The sequence below is a fragment of the Cotesia glomerata genome, linkage group LG7 (assembly GCF_020080835.1).
Source record: "Cotesia glomerata isolate CgM1 linkage group LG7, MPM_Cglom_v2.3, whole genome shotgun sequence".
Taxonomy (NCBI): Eukaryota; Metazoa; Arthropoda; class Insecta; order Hymenoptera; family Braconidae; genus Cotesia; species Cotesia glomerata.
The window spans coordinates 8,874,950-8,899,066 of NC_058164.1; the positions used below are offsets into that span (position 1 = coordinate 8,874,950).

Sequence of the window (24,117 nt, forward strand, 5' to 3'; positions counted from 1 at the left end):
TTGCCGGTGCCGCTGACCTTTGGGTCGATTCTCGTTTCTCCTGCTTGATTGAAACCTGACGTGATTTCTCTGCCGATTGATGGAAACGAGAGGAATTCCGCTGTTGTCCGGCGGAATGTCGTCGCTCGTGGTGGTTTTTGCTATGGTTCTTATCACCACGGTTATCCGGCAATTCCTCTGCTTTGCTCAAGAAGACTCTCAACTCTTCTGGTGTCTGGAAATCATTTCTTTTGATGGTCATCCTCAAGGAATAATTCGTTATTCCGTGTGCTATACATGCTGCTGCTTCTTTACCCTGGATATTGCACGATGTGACCAGTGCCAGTTTTGCAAAGTAATACTGCATCATCGGTTCATCTTTGCCTTTTATTCTAGCTAGCATCGTAGTCAATCGCTCGGGTAATTCAGTGTGGTCCGTGAACGCTGACTTCAGCTGTTCTTTCCATTCGGTCCAGGTGAACGTAATACTTGGTAGACCTTCATACCAAGTCCTCGCGACGCCCTTTAGGTTGTCCATGGCAAGAGTTGCGACGGTCGTGTCGTCCCAGCCATGGATTTTCTGCAATTCCTCGACTCGGTGAATCCAAACATCGATTGTTTGATTTTTCTCCTGGGGATCGAACTTCGGGATAAGTGTCTTCCCCTCAGTATTTTTCGATGCTCGTGGTGCTGGTCGATCCACCACAATTTTCACCGTTTCGATCAATTGGTGAAGCGCCCGTTGCCACTCTGGCGATCTTCGGTCACTCCGCGAGTGTCTGTGCTGTCTTCGCGAACTTCGCGATGATCTACTTCGATGCTCCACTCGCGGTGACGTATCTCGCGATCGACTGCGAGAACGTGAACGCACTCTTCTATCACGTGAACGAGCCATTATTAACACTGATTAATCTATTTCACTCAATAGTTATCCACTAATTTAACACTGTGTTAATCGCACTACACAATCACTATTCACAATAATATTTATTAATACTCGCGAATAATGACCGTTCTTTATCCCACTTCTGAAGCTGTAAGGAACACGTTATTCGTTTACAAGACGTTTATTAACAATATTGAGATTATACAAATGGATATGACTCAAAGGGTACAATAATATACGGTACAATAGAATGACGATAACCGAAGTGTACGAATTGGGGATCCTCTCGGAAGTGCCACCATCCTCCCTCGTTGCTGGGGTCCTAGAGTTACCCCAAGGGTGGGGGTAAGTACAAGGCCCGCCTGTACTCTCATCCCTCACTATCGGTCCTTGAGACTAGAGGGTGGACCTCCAATGTGGTGGAAGGGGGATGACGTCACTTTCAAAAAGGTATCTTTTTGAGCTCGGAGAGCTTAAAACAACACACAGATTGTACTTTTGAGCTCGAAGAGCTCAAAAAAGCGGCCAGGTATTAACGGAATTAGCGGGAAGTTGCAGGGATGGCCTTTAGGGTCAACCGTTTTCCTAATTTTTTTTTTTTTATTTTTATTTTCGTGTAGACTTGATAGAATATTTTTATTTCAGAGGCAGTTAAAAATAATTTATAGAAGTTTGGAAAATCCAAAAGTGCACGCCTCATAACGCTCATTCATTTTTTAAGAAAAAATAAATTGTGTAACTGATAAAAAAAAGAAAATTATAATTAAGTAATTTCTTACAGAGTATTTTTTTTTTTTTTTAAATATCAGCACCCTTTTTTCTTGTTATATGCGCACGCAGTCTAAAAAAATCTAGCTTTATCAAGTGGCGCCATAGTTTTCACGTGACAAATAAGAAAAATTCGTTTGTTTTTGTACGGTTATATCGTAATAAATTTTAATAAAAATTCAATAAAAATTCAATAAAAAAAAAATACGTAAACTAGGCTACTGATATGAAATACGGACCCAGTTCATCGCATTCGTAAACTAATAAAAAAGGTCCAGTCTTGAAATATCAATTTGTTCGGGAGTAATCATTGGTACATCCAAAATGGGGTGACATCCGGACGTCCACGTAAAATTTTTTTCAAAATAGCTACATGAAATGATTTTAGAAAGTAAAAGATGGTTTAATTTAAGTGTTTTCTCCGTGCACATCTACTTATATTATTGTATAAGTGTAATATGGTTGTGATAGAGACATTTAAAGATCACAAAATTGCTTGACCTTGATGAGTCGAGTATATAAAGCACACGCGCTTCGCACTATGAGGCGTGCAAAATGTAATTCATGAAATCGAAAGATTTTTTTTAATCTGTAAAATTCTATACCAAAACTATTATTATAAAAAATCTATTCTACGCATATTGATATAAAAATCAACATTTTAATATAAAAAAATTTGAACCAAAAAAGTTTTGAAAAAATTTCTCTTGAATCAAGTAAGAAGTTTAAACTAGATTCAGGAAAAATGTAAAAATTGTTTTGAAATATAACACAAGTTCAAAAGCAATTACTTTTTTATTTTTTTTTTCTGAATTTTCTTATTAAAGTAAAAAAAATATGAAAAAGTATCCCATCAAATTTTAATTATTCTTACCATTTAAATCAACTTCTAAACAGAAATTTGAATAAAATCAACTAAACATAACACTTTTTCCGATTTACCATCTTTTAGCCAAGATTTAGCCTTAGATCCATCAAATAAAAAAATAATATGTAACGCCGTGTAGATTAGTAGATATTTCTAAAAATAGATATGATATTTAAACATAGATATATACTTGAATGGTAAAGTTTGAATGGTGCAGATCGAAAAGAGCTAAACCGGATAATCTAGCGAGTGTGCTCGCTAAAGCTCTTTGCTGTAGGATAGGAATATAGGCGTTGCCGAACTTTTATTTATTCACGCGTTCTACTCAACCGACAAGCTCGGCTCACGAATCTCACACACACACATTCACACACACCTCAATTTTCTCTAGAAGAAAAAGAAATAACAGTATAGTGCGGTTAAGGAGACTGAGTTAGGTGGCTTGCATCGTCGTAAGTCGCGTCGGTCTGCACACTTACTTGGTTCCCTTTTCACCCGACTCGAGCTCGAACTCAGCCACTTACCTTACTGGCTCTGCTCTTTTTTTTACGCTCAATGGGTAACCGTTGCTTGTAATAGAACGTGTAGAGCAGACTAACAACATGACTGAACACAAAACATTGTTCTTTGAGGTGAAAATTCAACTAAAATCGACTAGTGTGTTTGAACTTTGCGATTGCTATTCCCGCCGGCAAAACATATTACTTTTTTTACATAAAAAATGATTGACATATTTATGCTATGAAATATTATTTCACTCCTTTTTATTATTTTTTTCCATTACAGTCATACTCTTTTAAACTTTATTGCGATTAATAAAAAAAATATATGACGAATGTTATTTCATCGCAAGCTAATAATATTTTTTAAAATTACTTTTACCAAGGGAATTTTTTTATTATTAAATTTACAATTTAATACATTTGTTATCTCCTAAAAAGCAATAAATATTTTATGAAGAGTTGTCTTATAAATTTATTTTGTATCAAGAATTAATAAAGAAATAAAAACTCGTGAAATAAATTTGTTAGAGATATTCGCGATATGAAAAATTAAAAAAATTGTCTGATCCTTCAGTTAAGTCATAGAGCGATTAATTATTTGTAATTGAAATTTTTTTATCGCAATATAAGAGATTAACTTGAAGAACGATCAAGAATTAAAAGTTGGATTGCTTAATAATTAATAATATAATTTATGGAACATTGAAGATTTTACTTTCTTCATAAAAGTTTGCGTTTTGCAAAATTAGATTTTAATATTATAAGAGATGTATCATGAGAATATTAAATTAACGAATAATTAAAATAAAATTATCTTTTTTTTATTTTTTTTAATAAAATGAACAGAAAGAAAAAAAAATAAGTTTAAAGCCTTTTAAGATTTTATAAAATCATGCAAAATTTTCAAGTTTTAAGGAGGTTCGAGCGAATCTAATGTAAAAAATAATTTCCAACTTTGAGCTTTGAAATTAAGTATACGTATAAATAAATACGTCATTTATCTAATCTCAAAATTTAAAAAAGATTCACCGTTTAGTTACTTAGATATTAAATTTAAAAAATCACATATTTTATCTCATTATACACGGGCTCTTATGGCGGACAAACTTTTGTCGAGACTTTAATTATTTTTTTCAATATTACCCTCCCAACTTTAACGGATAAAAAACTGAACACAAGAAACTTGGATTATTGCAAAATATAAAAACAATTTAATAATAATACATTACCGATATAATTTTTGAAATATTTAAAGTCAAATTTTATATTTGTAACTCGTTTATCGTCAGCCATTTATTCGAATAAAGATTTGACAACATCGCGTTAATAGCTGAGAAAAAAGAAAAGAATAGAAATATAGAGTTACAGAGAGAGAAATTTTTAACTCACACACTCATCCACGTCTCAGTTATGGGTATAATCAAGCGCGCTATTGCCAAATTTGTTTATTTATTCCGGCAAGTAATAAATACGAAAGTCATTTTATTACTTTACTTTATTAAATAAGTAAAAATCATAAATTATTAAATTGTTTAAATTATTTTAAATTAAAATAAAGAATTTTGACGAATATCGGGAAAACTAAAATTAAAAAAAAATTTTAACACTATTTTCACTCATTAGTTACGCTCGAACTTCCTTAATGATTAAATAAATTTTTTTTTAATTTTACAAATCATGAATTATATTCGATTTAAATTTTATAAGTTTTTGAAGCAGAAAAATTTTCATAAATCAAGGATTTTTCTTCTTCGTCAACTTCATTTTATTCCAGCATATAAGTATATATATATATATATGATTCTTTATTGTGCTTCGAGGATTTAAACCCACGTACCAGAAAAAACCACAAATTCAATACTCATCAAATGTGAATATATAAATTCCTATAATTCTATCACAAATTGGAGTAATTCAATATCGAATAAACTGTCCAAATTAAATAGTAATTAAAAGTCTATATATAAATCAATAATAATTCATTCGGTACTAAAAAATAAAAATCATTCGAATCGATAATTATTAATTCCGAGGATAGTATCTGTATCTCTATTACATGAACTAATTGTATTAATAACGATATTAATCAGTATAAATATTTAATCATCGGGCAACGCACCTAAAGAGCAGTATGATTTATTACAAGTTAATGCAATATTCATAAATAGATATGGTTTGAATTAAAGTTAATTAACGTGTTGCAGAGTTATATGCAGAATCCGATTAAGGGTAATTTAAAATTGCCTACTAAATACGCCTTGTTAAATTTAATATTGATCTAGCTATTTAAAGTAACTTGTGTGTAAATCCCATTATTTTCTATAAGCTCGTTAACCATAACCCATTGAGTAGCTTGTTACAAGTCTGTCTGACCCAGACGGAAACTTTTACTATTAACAACTGACCAGTTCCGTGTAACTATAACCCAACACCCAACACATACATGCATAACCGCTTATATTACAATATATAGTGATGTTGTGTGTACGTAACTGTACTTGGTATTTCGTACTATTATACAGGAAGTAGAGTAGAGATATAGAATAGTACTCAGACTGCAGTAACACGGTTGTAGGTACTATTATAAACCCTTTCCACTTGGAGCTACCGACTCTCATCTAGCAGTCTCGCCAACCATATTTACTAATTATTTCCAAACATTGCAGCCGTATCTACTTGTTAGTACTAACTATTTTTTTACTACTGGAGTATCAATATATACTTTTCTTTATTTAATTAAATCATTTTTTTATTTACTCTGTTTAATTAATTTAATTTTTACACACTCCAAGATATTTTTCTTTTTTTATAAAATAATTTGGGTTAAAAATTTATTTTACATGTGGAAATTTAATATTCATTAAAATGTACAAGTCGACCTTGCGTGATTCTTATTTTTGGGGATTTTTTAATGTCTAGGCCATTAAGCAAAACAAATAGATAAAAATTTTAATATTTATTTAGTGTAATTGTAATTTCCTGATTCTGGTGTATGTTGGAGTTAATTTTCCGTTAAAAAGGACGAAACCTTTATCAGGAGGTTAATAAACTAAAAATTATGATTTATGATAATGGTTAGTTAAGGAATGTTTGTAATTGATAGGAAACTATAAACTATATCTATAAATTTTGATGTTAAACATTATTTATGAACATTTTCTTTTGAATATCAACAAAAAATGATTCAATTCATCATTTTAGAGACCTAATTTTTTCCATTAAAGTGTAACTCTAACAATAGTATATTAATCATAGTTTTTAAAATTTTACAAAAATTTATATCAAACTTTCATTTATTTTGCAAAGTTGTTTTGACTCAAAATTTAAATAATAAATTATTGAATTTTCTACGCTTAAATACTCTACCTCCATGACTGAAACAAATTTCTCGAGCAAAAAAAGTAAAAATTATTTATCGGAAACATTTCAAAGATTTATCAGTAATCCTTTTTTTCCAATCACTTGACTCGACAGAAAAAGCACCCGTAATTTTTGATTAATGTATGTAAATCATACGTGATAAAATCCATTATTCCCAAATAGAAAACTTTCAATTTTTTGCTCCATAAATTATGTAATTGCTTTTTAAATACACATTGATTAAACAGTTTATTCTGCGTTACATGTACAATAAAAAAAAAAAAAAACAAAAATGAAAAATTAAAAGCATTTGAATAAAGTATGCAATGATCTTCGCCGAACAGTACACCGTCCTTTAAAGTAAGTTCTCTGAACGATAAGCCGAAGGTCCACCCTATACGTTAGCTCGGATAAGATAAACCCGATAGCTTGAATAGTGGGAGCTAGATCTAGAAAACTAACTACATCTTCCGATAGATAGAGGGAGCCAAAGTAAAGGGATAGGAGAAGATAGCTTGGAGGAAATATACCAGCACGTATCCGATGTAGCTGAAGGATATGTAACTCTATAACTGTATACATCCTTACCCTTTTTTCTTAAAGAAAACTTTTAACCTGACCTCCAATCTCCTTTTCTGCATCCTGGCTTCGGGCTATACCTGCCTCAACTTTCTTTTCTCTTCTCCCAACTTCTTTAAACTTTTTATGCCATTTCATTTTTTTTTATTTCTCTCTTTTTCTTTATTTTATTTTTTCTCTATACTACATTTTCTCGAATGTACTTTTTTCTCCACACACCGGCAATGGACCGGCTTTAGCTACTTGACCTGTCGTTCCTTTACCAATCTCTTTTCGTGCCTTCAAGCTTTGACCTCAAATCCTGTCATCGCGAGTGCGTGACGAGTTCTCTAGAAATTCAAAATTACCCTGGGCTCTATTGTGTTTTTTCTTTCCACTTTAAGTATTAAGAGCCGAATTTTTATGATTATAATTGTTTTAGCAAATAAATTTACGACGAAACTGCAGATAATGGCGTAAAGCTAAATAAATATGAGGCGTTGTGAAAAAGTAATTGAAAAAAAATAATGTAAAATAGGAGGTCGTAATGAGGAAAATGTTTTTAAAATTATCAAGAAATAATGTTGTATCTTGAATTTATAAAATTAACGGTGACTTTTTCATTGTGAGTAAAAAAATACTAGGTGGAAAGGTTAGTAAATGTATAAGCACTTTCGCCAAATGGCTAGTGCTTCGTTGCGTATGCAATTACCTTGAGTTTTAAAATTAAAATTCTTCCTCTCTTGATTCTACGTTAGCCAACCATACTACCGAACAACAGTTGACCAAATTACATACTACATTATATTGTATTAAATTAAAATAGATATATTATAATTATGATAAATGGACAAACTCGTGAATTAACATGTATGTATAAGTGGATTATATTTTTAGGGAGACTGAAATAAAAATAAAAGGCTTTTAAGATTGTTCAACAGTTTGTTTTATCCGTAATTTTAATTTATTTTTTAAGATTTAGTTTTATAGTCAGTCAATTTTCATGAGGGAAAAATTTAATTTTTTACTGAAAATTTACGTTCGTTTTTTAGTCTTTGTCAATGTATTCAAAATTATATAAATTCATAAATTCACCAATATTTTATTTATAAACTTCACGAAGTTTTTTTTCATAATCACAAATTTTTTCAGTTTAACAAAAATTGAACAATGTAAAAAAAAATTTTTTTTCAAATTCTTTTTTCAATTTCTTATAAATTATGAAAATCTAAGTTAACTTTTTGATTTAAAAAAATTTTTTAAGGATAAAAAATTTTTAAAAAAATTTTATTTGAATCAAAAAGTTTACTGAAACAATAACATTTTATTGTAATATTTATTCAATCAATAGTAAAACTTATTTTACTAATTGTAAAATTTGTTAATAGCTAGAAAATCTAGAAACTTCAAGTATTATTAGTCATAAAAAAAATTAGGAAAACGGTTGACCCTGAAGGTCATTCCTGCAACTTCCCGCTAATTCCATATTCAGGCGCTTAAAATTGTACCAATGACGTTTTTGGGCTCTCCGAGTTCAAAGAGATTGCTTTCCTATGCTTTTGAGCTCTTCGAGCTCGAAAGTTTGATAGAGATTTGATAAGACACTATTGTTTGAATTTTTAAACCGCAATAACTTTTGAATGAATAAACCGATTTTCACGCGGTTGGCAGCATTCGACGCAGTTTTTCAAGCCTCACAAATAATTTTAAATTTTGAATTTATCGCGCTAGAAATTTCGGAGTTATTCCGAAAAAACACTTTTTTCGGTTTTCTTTCGTTCACGATATCTCTCGAACGAATCAACCGACTTTGACCGAACTGTTGGCGATCGACGTGGTTTTTTGAGGTTAAGAGCTGATTAGTTTTTGGAGTTGATCCATCAAGCCGTTTAAAAGTTATTCAAAAAAACGACATTTGAAAAAAAATTTTTTTTCAATTTTTTGAAGATTTCTCAAAATCTATTTATCTGAATCGGTCCAAATAGTTTTCAAAATCTAAGTTTGGTCAAGCCCTTTCGAATGGCACCAACCGCGATGAAATCGGTCAAACCGCACACACACACACACACACACACACACACACACACACACACACACACACCTCGGGGCAGAAGAGATACTGCTACCGGGCGCGTCTCCCCGAGCGGATGGGAGAACGCTCGCTGTCCTTGGATGACACTTAATCTCTTAGTTGATGAGGTACAGCGGGTAGGAGCCAAGCAAAATAACCAAACAAAATACGCTCCCGTGGACAAAACTCCCCTTTAATGGGTTGGTCGCACTAACTGACCTAACAAGACGATCGTTCTCTGCTGTGACCCACTGGGAGTGACCGGAACCTGTATCGTAGTTTCCGACGATGCAGGCCACGGCTGATGTGAGCTTGCTCTACCGAGGTGTAAGTTGCAGCAGTGGATCAGGAGCCAGCCACTTCGGGCCTTGATCAGGAAGTACGCAGTGAGTGTTAGAGATCGGAATCTTCACCGCTCCGAGCGAGTCTAGTCCGTCCGTGTATTCCGGGACTGGCTAAGTGTCGGCTAGGCCTCAGGGAACTGGGGTAGGAGTACTATCTCCGAGGGTACACCCGTTCCTAGTTATGGCAACCCGCTCCACTCCGTACGATGCGCTGGTAAATTAAAAAGTATGAGTAATGCACAGGAAACAAACAAGAGTGAAAACGGGCCTCATGCCCAGCAAGACGCACTGCTACTTAGTGCAAAGATGAAGAGGACAGATGCGCTGGCACATCTGGAGAAGCTAGTCTGTGGACTGCAGGACTTTCTCCAAACCAAGCAAAATGTCCACAAGGAGATCAAGTCGAAGTCGACGAACATCTGCAGTGCCCTGAGAAGGTTCAAAAAACTGGACCAAGAATGGCAGGAAATCCAACAACAACACGGTAATATCGTGATGAAGACGAGTGTGACAGCGGTTCCACCAGCAAAAGCCGACACGTTTGTCGAGGAGATGGACACAGGTGGCGAGGGTGACGTCGAGTCAGTTGTCGGAGACGGAGAGGAAACTGGAACTGAAATCAGGCCTGGGAAAAGGAAAGAACGAAATTCCCCAGACTCAATGACCAGCCGTACTAAGAAGAAGAAGGACCTTAAACCAAGTCCCCCGAAAAACGCGGTAACACAGGACGGCGGTAAGGAGGAGGTGAATGAATGGCAAAAAGTCCAGTCAAGGAAGTCCAAGAGAGAGCAAGCAGTAGAAAAGCTCCAGAAGCAACCGCCGGAAGAGTCCAGGCCAGAGCCTAATCGGAAAGAACCGCGCAAACGGATTAGGCCGGACGCACTGATCATCCGCCCCGCAGAGACGGCAAAGTATGCTGAAATTCTGAAGCGAATAAAGCAGGACGTCCCTGACGAACAGGTCCGTACTACAGTGGATAAGATCCAAAGAACTAGGACCGGGAGCTTGCTGATTACGCTTTCGAGGAAGAGCGCTGACCGAGGCCAAGCCTTACAGAAGACCATCGCGGACATCCTCCAAGAAGACGCGAAGGTAATCTGCAAAGGGCCACAGGAAGACGTCGAAATCCGAGATCTTGACGGTACCACAACCAAGGAGGATATTCAGGCTGCATTGCAAACGGAAATCGGAGAAACCTGCGAGATACCACTAGGGACAATTAAGATTCATAAGGCCTACAGAGGTACTCAGACAGCTGTTGTGACACTACCAGCAGCTGCAGCGCGCAAGATATTGGCAGGAAGCGGTAAAGTCCGGATCGGCTGGACCAACTGCCGAATCAGAGCTACGAGGAGACCAATCCAATGTTTCAAGTGCTGGCACTTTGGACATCTTGGATCCCAGTGCAAGAGCAATGTGGATCGGTCTAAGCTATGTATTAGGTGCGGACAAGAGGGACACAAGATTGCTGAATGCAAAACCCAGCGAAATGTGTATTATGCGCGGATCAAAGTGCGGAGAACTCGGCTCATCATGCCGGCGCATCCAGGTGCCCAGTATTTAAAGAGGCACTCCAGAAGATAACAAACAAACAGACATGAAGATATTGCAGCTAAACCTAAACCATTGCGAAGCTGCACATGATCTGCTTATGCAAACAGCAAGAGAACTAGAGTTAGACTTAGTAATGATAGCAGAGCCATATAGATACCTGAATACCCAGCCTTGGGAATCTGACAGCACCACCAAGGCTGTCATCTGGTCTTGTGGTAAGCATCCCTTCCAGAGTGTAGTTAACAATGATAATGCCGGCTTTGTAGCAGCAACAGTTAACGGCATCCGTTTCTACAGCTGTTATGCACCACCTAGCCTATCCATTGTTGAATTCACTGAATTCTTGGACAAACTGACCGAGGACGCCAAGCAGCATTATCCGGTCGCGATTGCCGGTGACTTCAACTCCTGGGCAGTAGACTGGGGCAGCAAGCAGACAAATGCGCGAGGAAAAGCACTCCTCGAAGCTTTCTCTACACTAGATGTAGTCCAGCTCAACAGTGGTGATACGCCAACCTATACTAAAGGGGAAGCAAGCTCTATTGTAGATCTCACTTTCGTCAGCAGCAGCCTCATCAGTGGGAAATACGACTGGAAGGTGATGGATATCTACACAGCCAGCGACCACAAGGCAATTCTCTGGGAAATATTACATGACCGGAATACAAGAAGACCAATCAAGTCACTCAATACCATTGGATGGAAAGTGAAGTCTTTTGACACAAGCACATTGATAATAGCCCTGAATAGTGAACCGATTACTACTGGACCCGCAGAAGAAATGACCAAGGACCTGATGAAAAGAGTTGTCCAGGCCTGTGACGCAAGTATGGTCCGGAAATGCAGCATAAGCCAACGCCCGGCAGTACACTGGTGGAACGACCACATCAGCGTTCTTCGGAAAGAGTGTCTAAAGAAAAGGAGAATATCCCAGCGTGGCTATCGACGACCTAACTCTGCGGAGCTGGTCGCAGAGTACAAAAAAGCCCGTCGATTACTGAACAAAGCCATCAAGGATAGTAAGAGGCAATGCTGGAAAGAGCTCATCAACGAGGTGGACAAAGACCTGTGGGGTAGGCCGTACAAGGTGGTCATGAATCACCTAAAAGTCAAACAAATGCCGGCACCCACATGCCCACAACTTCTGCAGAGAATCGTTACCGCGCTGTTTCCGCAGCAACGCGAGCTTCACTACCAGCTAGCTCAAGGAGAACTGGAGGACATTCCAACTGTCACGGAAGAAGAACTGACGGAGGCTTGCAACCGCGTAGGGAATAATAAAGCACCGGGATTAGACGGAATCCCTAACATTGCCTTAAAACAAGCTATTAAGGCAGCACCGGCATTATTCCTGGATGTTTACAACACCTGCCTCAAAGAAGGGATTTTTCCTCGAAAGTGGAAACAGCAACGGTTAGTGCTGCTTCCTAAAGGGAAAAGCCACCGGATGAACCGTCATCTTACCGCCCACTTTGCATGCTAGATACAGCGGGTAAGATATTCGAACGCATAATTCACCAGAGAATTGAAGCAGTAGTCGACCCACTCCTGGCAGACAATCAGTATGGATTCCGGAAAGGACGATCAACCCTGGACGCAATCAAACTGGTTGTTGATACGGCCAAAGAAGCAATCGCAGGAACCAGATGGAAGGGTGGAACGAAGAAGTATTGCCTGGTGGCGACCCTAGACATCAGAAATGCCTTCAACTCCGCCAATTGGGAATGCATCATGCAGGCCCTCCAAGAGAAGAATGTACCAGAATACCTTCTTAAGATCGTAGCAAGCTACTTTGAAAACAGGGTCCTGAAGTATGACACGAAGAACGGTCCAAGGGAGTATGCTATTTCTGGAGGTGTACCACAAGGTTCAGTTCTAGGCCCGCTCCTGTGGAATATTATGTATGACGGCCTATTAAGACTAACTCTGCCAAGAAACGTCAAACTCGTAGCATATGCAGACGACGTAGCCGTAGTGATCGTTGCCAAACATCTTGACGAGATAAACCATGTGTTCGATCTCACTTTCGAGCGCGTTAACCGGTGGATGGACGCAGTGAACCTGCAACTGGCGCAACACAAAACTGAGGCAGTGCTTATTACCAGCAGGAAAGTGGTAGAGACAATTAAGCTGAAAGTCGCCGAACAAGAAATCACATCACAACCTTATATTCGATATTTAGGAGTGATGCTTGATGCCCGACTCAACTTTAAGCAGCAGGTAGAACACGTCAGTGCCAAGGCGTCAGCAGTGGGAACAAGTCTAGCACGACTGATGCCGAACATCGGAGGGCCAAAAGCAGAGCAGAAGGGTACTGTTATCATCTGTAGTCACATCGGTGCTTACATATGGTATATCTATTTGGACCAACGCTCTCGAGATGCAAGAATCATGGAGGAAGGCTGGACCAGTATACCGACGGTGTGCCTTAAGAGTCGCCAGCGCCTTCCGCACAATATCCGAGGAAGCAGTGTGCGTTATTTCCGGAACTCTGCCTCTCAGAGTCCTCGCTGAGGAAAGACGGAACCTTTATCATCGTAAAAGGTCAACTACACTAAGCGCTGAAGAGCTCAGAACTGAAGAACGGCAAAACAGCTTCGACCGATGGCAGCTCCAGTGGGACGCTGCAGAAAAAGGAAGATGGACGTATCGTCTTATACCGAGGATCGACGACTGGCTGAACCGGAGTCATGGAGAGGTTAACTACTACCTTACGCAGATGTTGTCAGGACACGGCTGCTTCCGAGCGTATCTTCACCGCTTTAAGCACGACGATTCTCCGGAGTGCCCATCCTGCCCAGGTGTCGCTGAAGACGTGGAGCACGTGATCTTTGCATGTCCTCGTTTTAACCAACAGCGCGATGAATTAGAGAAGATTCTAAAAAAGAGAATTCAACCGGAGACAATAGTAGAAGAAATGCTGTCATCAGAAGCTGTCTGGAACGCCACGAGCACCTTTGCCACTGAAGTGCTTACAGAGTTGCGGTCCATCGAGAGAAAAAGAGCAGAAAACAGAAACTAGAAGGGAGATCGAAATAACAACATCTTAGCCACCAGAAGGAAGAGCGGCAGCTAATTCCTCCCCCCGCGAAGAAATGCCTTACGGCGGTACCATGGGGGATCAGAGGATAGAAGAGAAAGGGGTTTAGGGTTTAGTGGGTAGGGGCGTTAGTGTCGAGTTAGTATGACGCTGCGTCGAGTCGCCACATATCCAGGCCAAACAGCTATGCCTAGAATCCGTAAAAAGGATTCCCCACAAAACACACACACACACACACACACACACACACACACACACACACACACACACACACACACACATACATACAGATACCGTGACAACCTCGCGGGGATAGTCAGGGAAGCTTCCTGTGACCTTCAAACGTCGAGATCTGATGAAAACTCGATTTTTGCAAAACGGGGTGAAAACAATAACTTCCCGATTTTTGAAAATCTTCGATTTTCTTAGCGGGAAGTTAAAAATAACCTTCGTTATAAAGTCCAACAATAGTAAAGATGAAACTAAGTTTACAGAAATATTAATCAATTACTAAAGTTACAATAATTAAATTAATTCTGTTTCATTGTGATTGAGTAAACTTGTTATTCCCCTTCAATAGATGAAATAATATTTACGTTCCCATACAATTGATTTGTCGAGTAGTTGAATAAAGTTCTAGAAGTTAAGACAAAACATCAATAAACACAGCATGAAATATGTTTATTCAATGGAAAGTAACGAGGTTTTCAATTTAGAATAAAAGATCGTTTTATTAGACATATTTGACATGCTTTAACGACTCTTCGTTGAATTCAGTGGAGCGCTGTCCAAACTCTAGAGTAAAGCAATTCATCGTGGCTGTCCGGTGATCACGTGGTATTCTAACTTGTAGAAAACTGTCCTAGCTCACACATACAGAAACATCGACATAAAGTACCATAGGAAAATACGAGAGATACTTGAGATAGCAAGTATCTTCAACGTATATTATGGTTCCAGTCAAGAAGCTCTCTCAAGTATCCAAAGTCTAATCTTCACTTTCAAATTCTTTGTATACCGAGTAGAGATAAATTCACTATTTTCTGTCTAATGATTTATACTATACACGTCACACTGTTTCTCGCTTCTTTATTTTACGTATATTTATATTTATAAGTTCCCGAAAAGAAATTTTCTGACATGTCCAAGTATGGCCATGATATGTAAATTGGCCATATAAAGCCATATCGAGCTTAATATGCCCATATATATTTTACTATGGTCAAATTTGCCTGTATATAATTTTTCGAGCAAAGGTATAATGTTAAAAATCTCGGCCAAAAGGCGCATCATCATTAAGTCGTCTTCTTACAAGAGAGTTAAGTTTGAGGTATTGAGTTACAGTCGTCTCTGTAAAGATACTCTTACCATACAAATTTACTCTCCGATGTACGTTCTGAATGTGCAATAAAAAACATAAGTTTTTACACACATTTAAAAAACGCGCTAAATCTTTTGATTCTAATACGTTATTCAAGACAGGGTAGGAGAATATCCGCGCATTTTTGACGAATGTATTCTATAAGTTTTAAAAAACGTTTTTATAGAGAGAGAAAGTTGAATGTATAAAATAAAATTCATTTTTTTCAATCTTTTAGTATCTGACATTGATTTTTAATTTAAACTAGCGAGTAAAATTTTGTTTAATAAAACATATTAGCTGACATACCCATTTTTAGAAAAAATAAAAAAAGTTTGGAAAATCCAAAAGTGCACGCCTCATAATCTCATTTCCCACTATAAAATTGATTAAAATAAAATACAAAAAACAAAATAATAAAAATCAGAAAACTCTGCTATGGTTTAGTGGCGTCATAATTCTAAGACGAGGAAAAAGAACACTATAATAAAATGTATTTCGACGTTCTAATTAGCAAATTGTCTAACTTCATTTTAGAGAATCTTCTATTTGTACGAAAAAAACAATTAGTTCAAAATTTATCATCATTTTAAAAAACCATTTAATATCATTAATATCTAATAGAGATATAATATTTAGGATTTGAATCATTCAAATGATTTATAATTGGATTATTGCTACATCAAAATGTTAAAAAATCACCCTCTAAAAAATAAGGAGTTAGACACATTTCTAGACCGTCGATTTATAGATATATATATATATATATATATATATATATATATATATATATATATATCTACAAATGTATATACACAAATACATAGTCGTATCTTAGCTTTTTATAAATAATAATTAAAGGACAATGAATTGAACGCTCATATTAATTGAGAAAGTCCGCAGTGTGTTACTTTAGATGATAAAAAAAAAAATTATTCCGGTACGTTAATTTTTCTGCCACATACACGGATCCAAAAACACAGATATTTATTATTTCTATTCTTCCGCTCTATAACGGTGACCAAACTCTATCCAAACTCTATTCTTTCAATTCAAAAGAATTTCACACGTATGAATTAAAGAAAATACAAATAACATGGACGTCTAGGAAAGATTATTTTTAATGTTATTATTTACTATGTTACAGAAAATAATTGTTATTGATATATATTTTATATGCCAGACAGATTATTTGACTTAATATAAGTGCACTCATAGTATCCTGTAAATGCGATTTAAGTAAAAAAAAATTAGGAAAACGGTTGACCATTTAATTTTGATTATCTAAAAATTATTTAAAACTTGCAATATTAAAATTCATTTAGACATTTGTCTCAACACTCAAAATTCTGTACTTAAGTTACTCTAAAATCTTTTGGTTTAAAATAAATCTTTTTATCTAATATTCTTTGTCATTACTTAAGTATTTTTTTATTTTAAGTATAAGTGAGTTTGCTTACGTATAACAAAACTCCCATTTATCTATTTAATCTCTTAAATGTACCTGGGCCCAAACTAATTACGGGAAATTCCCTGGGCCTCTTACAGGAGTCGAACGAGACACTTAATGATCACACTCGAATTATATTTTACAATCGTTAAAAAATGCAATAAAATCATACTCGAATTTTTTAAAATTAATAAATATGTAAAGAAAAATTCTTTAAATAACAACACTTTTTTCGGTTTTCTTTCGTCAACGATAACTCACGAACGAATCAACCGATTTTGACCGGACTGGTAGCGATCGACATGGTTTTTTTATGTTAAGAGCTGATTAGTTTTTGAAATTGATCGGTAAAGCCGTTTAAAAGTTATTCCAAAAACACCCCATTTGAAAAAATTTTTTTTTGTAGTTTTTTTGTGATTTCTTAAAATCTACCGGTCCGAATCGTTTCAAAGTATACTGAAAATATAAGTTTGGTCAAGCCCTTTTGAATGGCACCAACCGCGATCAAATCGGTCAAGCGGTTCAAAAGTTATGAGAGGTTTACATCTACACACACACACACACACACACACACACACACACACACATGCGCGCGCACACATACAGACACACAGACACCATCGCGGGAATCGTCAGGGAAGCTTTCTAGGACCTCGAAACATCGAGATTCGATGAAAACTCGATTTTCGTAAAACGAGGTGAAAACAATAACTTCCCAATTTTTGAAAATCTTCGATTTCCTTAGCGGGAAGTTAAAAATGAAAACCGTGTGGTGTCATGGGACACCAGATCGGAACGAAGTTCAGTCATCACGTAGACTATACATTAGACACTGTATACCCATCATACATAGACTATACATAAAAATCTTACGCTTTTTTTTAACGTTACGGACGTTTTTTGCCAGCTAGGGTACCCCTCCGTAACGCCCGATAAGAAACTTTGTCCCAAAAATCAATTTCAGTTTCGAAAAAACTGCTTTTGTTGACATGTCGAGAATAGAGCACTACCTCAACACTTTACTTATAAGGCGTACAATCGAAAAATCACAAAAAATTATTCTTTTATTCACATAGTTTGATATGGATATATATGACCAGATCAGACCATGTATGGTCACAACAAAAATTTTTTTACGGGTTGTATTTTTATTCTTTAAAAGTTGTGTGCAAAGAACAAAACTTGTTAAAATAAAATGGTCAAAAATTAAAAACAAGATCCCTGGGTCAATTTCCGTAGTCTAATGGCCGAGTAGAGTGGTTGAACGAAATGCATGAGAATGACGACGGGGATATTATATTAAAGCTTCCGACTTGTAGTTGTGCGGAAAGCACTGAACTATGCTCCACAGCACAGTAATACTTACGTGGCTGCTCATTTTCATTTTGCCTATTCTATCTGAACCCGACTAACACCCTCCATTCTATATATACATACATTGTATATCTTTGTATCTACGCTAGTTACGCTTTAGCGCAGTAAATTGCAATAAGGCAAGTACCACACCAGTTAATGTTTGGTACTTATACAACACAAAGACCTTTTGGCAAAAGTTCGCGCAGATGTGCGTATTCATGGGTAACCTTTCTTGCATCACGAGATAATATCGCTATTATTTATGGAAACTAGATAAAATGTTAATTAACGTTTGATATATTTCTAAATAACAGTTCAACTGGAGGTTATCTGTGAAATTTTAAATCACTTGATTGAATTTCTCTCTATATTCATAAGTTTAAAATGTAACATCTTAAATTGCGAAATGTAAAATTATCGAAGTAACCGTATTGAAAGTCTGGTCCTAATTATGATGTTACCATTTAAAATTTTCCGATAATTTTTTTCCCGTATTGTGATGATTAATTAAGTTGAAATATTGTTTACGTTCATCTCTTAATTAATTTTATTTTTATTTATTGTAAAAATTACCATTTCCTGTTAGTATTCCACAGAAAATGTCTTTAAATAATGAATAATATCAAAATTTATAGTTAGTTTCTTATCATTACAAATATTTCTTAACTAGGTCTTATTACTGACGGGTATCTTGTATATAGATACCCGTACACTACTAGTACATAGTAGCCCCAAAAAGTTAGATAATAAATATTACAGTATATCTACTTCCATTTTACTAAACGCAAAGAATTTTCCACAGACAAAATATCTGACTGTCAGAAATCAATATATAACCTACCAGCACACTATATAGCAACGACTACTATTCCAGTGATGTAACAAACTGTTACACTACTTACTGCGCTGGCTAGTGAAAATCTCAATATAATATCTGACCACACCTCTTAATTTCACGTCTGTATAGGGTTAGCATTGACACAATCCAACATTAACCAACAGTAACAAATTTTGTTACTTAAATAATGATCAAGATATACTAATGATCAATACTGGACGAGTCAATGCCAGTTTTACAGAAATTTTTATTATTACCCATTTCAAATTTTTATAATACATAGATAAATATAGATCTATCAAGTGAACTCGTCCATCATGCATTGACTCATTATTCAAACAACAAAATTATTTTGTTGTGATACTAAATTTGTTGCTTGTTTACATTCCGAGCAATCATTAATATCCTTCCAAAATGGATTTTGCTACTGCTACACTGATAGAAGGATTTATTTGTATTAATAAATATTTGTTAATAGTTAACAAATCATTTATTAGAGACCACTTTTTAGTATTAAACAAATATTTCCTAGTATTTAAAATGATTTGTTTGTATTTAATAAATCTGATAGTCATTTATTAAATATTAATGATTCTTTTTAAATATTAAGAAATATTTATTAAGGACTAAAAAGTGGTCTCTAATAAATGATTTGTTAAATATTAAAAAATATTTTTAATTATAAACAAATTCTTCGATCAGTGTAGCTTGGCTATGCTGATAAATATTTCTAAGCTCCCACATCAATATCATTGTCATTAAGAATAAATATTTAAAAACCTCCAAAACTAAAACTGTACATAAAGTTATATAACTAAAAAATAATTAAAAATATGAGCTAGCATATGTTGCATTTGGTATCGTGACTGCGCATATGCTACAATGGTTTCCATTTAATCCAGGAGAACATGCGGATGACACGTCGCTAAAATTTATATTCACGTGTATATTTATGTAGATATGCTTTCTCAACTATACCCGCGTTCGCGGATTTTCTTTCTCAGTCTAACCGACTCCCTTTCTCCCTATTTGTTCGCGGTTTAGTCGGGAACCACAAAAATAAAAATTCTCCGTTTAGTTATATTACAGTTACCTATATCTATATTTATATTTATACATATATAACTCTACTCTCTAGCCTCTTTCTCTCTCTCAACAAGGTACGTGTGACGTTAATCATCGCGGCAGCGTAGTAGAGATTCCACGAGTGGAGCGGCCGGTATAGTACAAAGAGCATCGGAGATATTTCCGGTAGGTTGACTGTAGAAGGGCTGATGTTACACTCAAGCTCACCCTTCTCGACAAGAGGGTTAAAAACGGAGAGAGGCAGGGAGGGAGAGATAAATATGATATGACAACTAAAATAGAGGAGTTGCAGCGGCAGTTTCGCAAGTCGGCGATGCTGATGTGATATGTCATGGATTAATATCGGTAAAATGATGAGGCTCAACCGTGAATTATTACGAAAATTGTCGCACACATATTATGCACGTGATGTAGAGGGTGGAAGCCACTTGTAAAAAATTTACAAAATCTATTCGAAATCAGCCAGCCGATTTAAGTGGTTATTTATTTTTACGTTTCCTTCACTTTTTAATCTCGAGATCGTCATAAAATAAAAGATAAAAAAATGTATCTTTATTTATATTTATACCTTGTGATATAAATATATAAATACGAATTTTTTTTCATCGTTTTTTTAAACTTCACGGCAGAATTATTTGACGAGTGTCCCTCGGCTCTTTTACTCCTTTTACTTTCCTTAGCACTTGAGAGTATTCGCGATGATAGTATGACGTTGACAAGCAAGCTTGGCTTAGCGTCTCTCACGCTTACCGCTCTTTCTCTTCACCCACTTTCGTCTTTTTTCCCTTTCTCTCTCTCCTTCTCGTCCTTTGCACTTTAGCCAATTTACATTTTACCGTAGTCGAATAATTTTCTGCTGGCAACGCGGAAGAAGATCGTTCCAGACCTCTTATCAACGCCTCACTTTCTATCATATATTATGCATGACATCTAGTTTTTATTTTATGTATATTATATCATTTATTAAAAATATATTACTGTTTTTAATTAACAATCGGGATTTTTATTTGAAACTAGTTCTTTTTTTGTGGTTATTTAAACTTCGACTATCGGTTTCTTGTACTTGGTAAATTTATAGTGATTGTTAAAATTTATTAGAACGGCTTTTTAGTTCAAGAACTTTTTTATTTGAATTAAAACAATAAAATTCTAAAAAATAATTGTCTTGGATCAAAATATTTTCTCTTGAATCAATTTTTTTCATCAACTAATTCTTTTTACCTTTAACAACTCCAGTTTTTAGCTTTTAATTTTAAAAAAGTTTCCAATTTTCAATTTTAAAACATTCATTTAATGGTATTGTTTATTTAAATTAAAACAATTAGGTAGTTTTTCCCATTTATTAATTTTGTCGTTCTCAGAATGGTCAGAAAACTTTCGAACCCAATTTCAATAAATTTGACAGAAAAACAAGAAAATTGTTTGCTAAAAAATTAATTTAATATAAATAATTCACATATATATACTTAGAATCATAAAATTTCTTCATTAAAATTTCATTAAAAAACTTTCTAGAAATATATAGAATTATAAAATTTTATAAAATAATCATTTTGTTTCGATTATAACTTTTTTTCTCGAATACTCATTTAATTTCTAAAAAAAAACTAATTTATTTCCATCACAAAAATAGGACAAGCAACAACACCAAAAATATACGTTCAATTTTCAGTAATAATTAACAAGTTAATCGACAGCAATAGATGTTAATAAAGCAAAAAAATTTGTGTTGATAATTAAAGTAAAATAAACTATCTTATCTAATTCACACTAAAATAAGGAACATTAAAGACTACGCCCTTGACGATGCCATTAAGACTAGATACAGTACAAAAGCGATAGCCACGATCATCGACTCTAGGGGTTAAAACTACTCTCGTTTCAAGATGCTTCAGATATACTTCCCCGGCACTCATGGGACTCAGTGCACGTAACTTCCTTGCTCGCCAGAAAAACCCGACAGCCGATAATATCCTCGCTTTTTCACTTCGGGGTTTTATTTTCTAGCTGCCTTCCGATCCACCCATCGATTAACAAAAAATAAAACACACTGTACAATATGAGATAAAAATAAGCCAGAATTATCTGTGATAGTAAAAAGACATAAAGTAACCACTGATGTATATTTGTTACAGGAAGTGCTTACATCATCCGATGGAGCGCACCCCAGCTGATGGTCGTAGCAGTCCAGTACATCCTGACCGGACCGTACATGCCGCCTTATGTGCCCCAGAACGTTAATTAAGCCTCATTTATCATCTGTCTAAGCCTCATCTCTGTCTACTTCGTAGCCTCTGTGATTCCAACTTAACTGAGTCCGCTTCTCTTCAACAGAATTTTATCTTAACACGGAGAAATTTTACATGGTAACAAGTGGACTTATTCTTCCTTGACTCCCTCATCCGCTATTTTTTATACTTATTTTTATCAACTAATTATTATGTGGATCTAATCAGTGTTACATTGTAATTATTAATTGTAAATTTAAAGCCGGTAAATATTCATCTCGTGGCACGTATTCGTAAATTTAAGCAACTCCACATACGAGAAATCCACCGACACACCCTCAAGCTCGGTTGAGAAGGCGTACTGTAAAGATACTACTATACTTAATTTACAAGACAACTTCTGCACGGTGCAGCTGATTAATGGTCTTATTATTAAAAATAGTTTGTTTCATGATCATGACATGTGACACTGAATCACTCACTACTTCCATTACTCTAGATATTTAATCAAGTTTAATATATCCGACGATAAGTGGTTGAATTAAAGTCACGACGACGCTTTGTAAAATCATTAATTATGGTTGTGAGGAATTAAATGTGTGACTGGTGAATCGAAAAATATGAGAAAGAAATCACTTTTTTTTTGTGCTGTCAATCGGAGTTTGAAAAGACAGTTGAGGTTCCAATAAATTGTTTACACATTTAACTGATTTATGATTAAATTTTTGAGAATTATTTTTACTGAGTGAACTGGAAGAAAAAAATAACTTGGCTTAAGTAAAAAATTCCATTCAAAATTCCACTCTTGTTGAAAATAAGGCTCAAGTCTGTTTCAAAATGAGTTAAAGTAAAAAAAAATTTTTTTTTAATATTTTAAATGAAGGAAGTGTTGTTATTGAACCAATAATATAAAAGGAAAAGAAAATTATTGTTAATTTTTTATAACAATGGATATAATAAGATATTCTTGATCAGTTTTCATCAAAATAATTTTCTTAGATCAAAAATATTTCTCTTCTCAAGATAATTCTTTTAATGAAAATTAAACTATCAAAAAAATCAACAAGTTTTTGCAAAAATTGCCCTTGAAATATTATTCAGGATATCTAAAAAAAAATTCTGTATAAATAAAAACTGTCAATTTTAATATTAAGAAGTACCTGGTTGCGACTTTCCAAATTCTATTCAGCTAACATACACTGAAAAAAAAAATACTTTAACTAAGAAAATTTTCTTGATACAAGAATTTATGTTCTTGAAAATTTTCAAGAATATATATTCTTAACTCAAGAAATTGTAAAATTGATTAAAATAATTTTTACTTAATTTGAATGAAGCTATTCCTTTGTTTATCTATTATCCAAAGATAAATATTGATGTTCTTCTCTTCAGAAATTAATAATTAATAATAATAGAATATTTGATCGTCAGCAAGTTTCTTGAGCCAAGAAATTGTTAATTGAGCAATAGTATTTTTTTTCTCAGAGTATAAAAAACATTTTTTATTTTTCAAACTTAGCAAATGAAAAATAGAAAAGTAGAAAATCGCAATAAGGTATCCATTAATATTAAAATTAAGAGCTACTGTTTCAACTGGGTTATTATTTTGATATCCTAAAAAATATTTTTCGACTATTTTTTTCAACAAAATATAGTGTTTTTTTGAAACAGGTTTGTTCGAACTATTTTTAATATAATTTTTTGAAATGAAAATCTTTAGTCTACTTTGATGTGGCTATATTATTCATCGATAAACTCAATGGATAATAAATCCTTGAATTATTTATTGAATATACCTTAACGTTCAGATTAAATAAAACGATAGAGATTTGGAAAAAAATATAGAAATTTATAACAAACTAATCTTG

General features: G+C 34.7%; 1 protein-coding gene across 4 annotated transcripts in view; it reads left to right on the forward strand.

Annotated features, from left to right (window-relative positions):
* LOC123268622 (lachesin-like) overlaps window positions 1–23,203 on the forward strand; it is a 311,927-nt gene extending 288,724 nt beyond the window's left edge. For all 4 annotated transcript variants that reach the window (XM_044733858.1, XM_044733861.1, XM_044733859.1 and 1 more), the window contains one exon: window positions 22,157–23,203. In XM_044733858.1, coding sequence (XP_044589793.1) covers window positions 22,157–22,266 — 110 coding nt within the window. In that variant the 3' untranslated portion in view covers window positions 22,267–23,203. The remainder of the gene's footprint in view (window positions 1–22,156) is intronic.
* The last annotated feature ends 914 nt before the right edge of the window (window positions 23,204–24,117 follow it).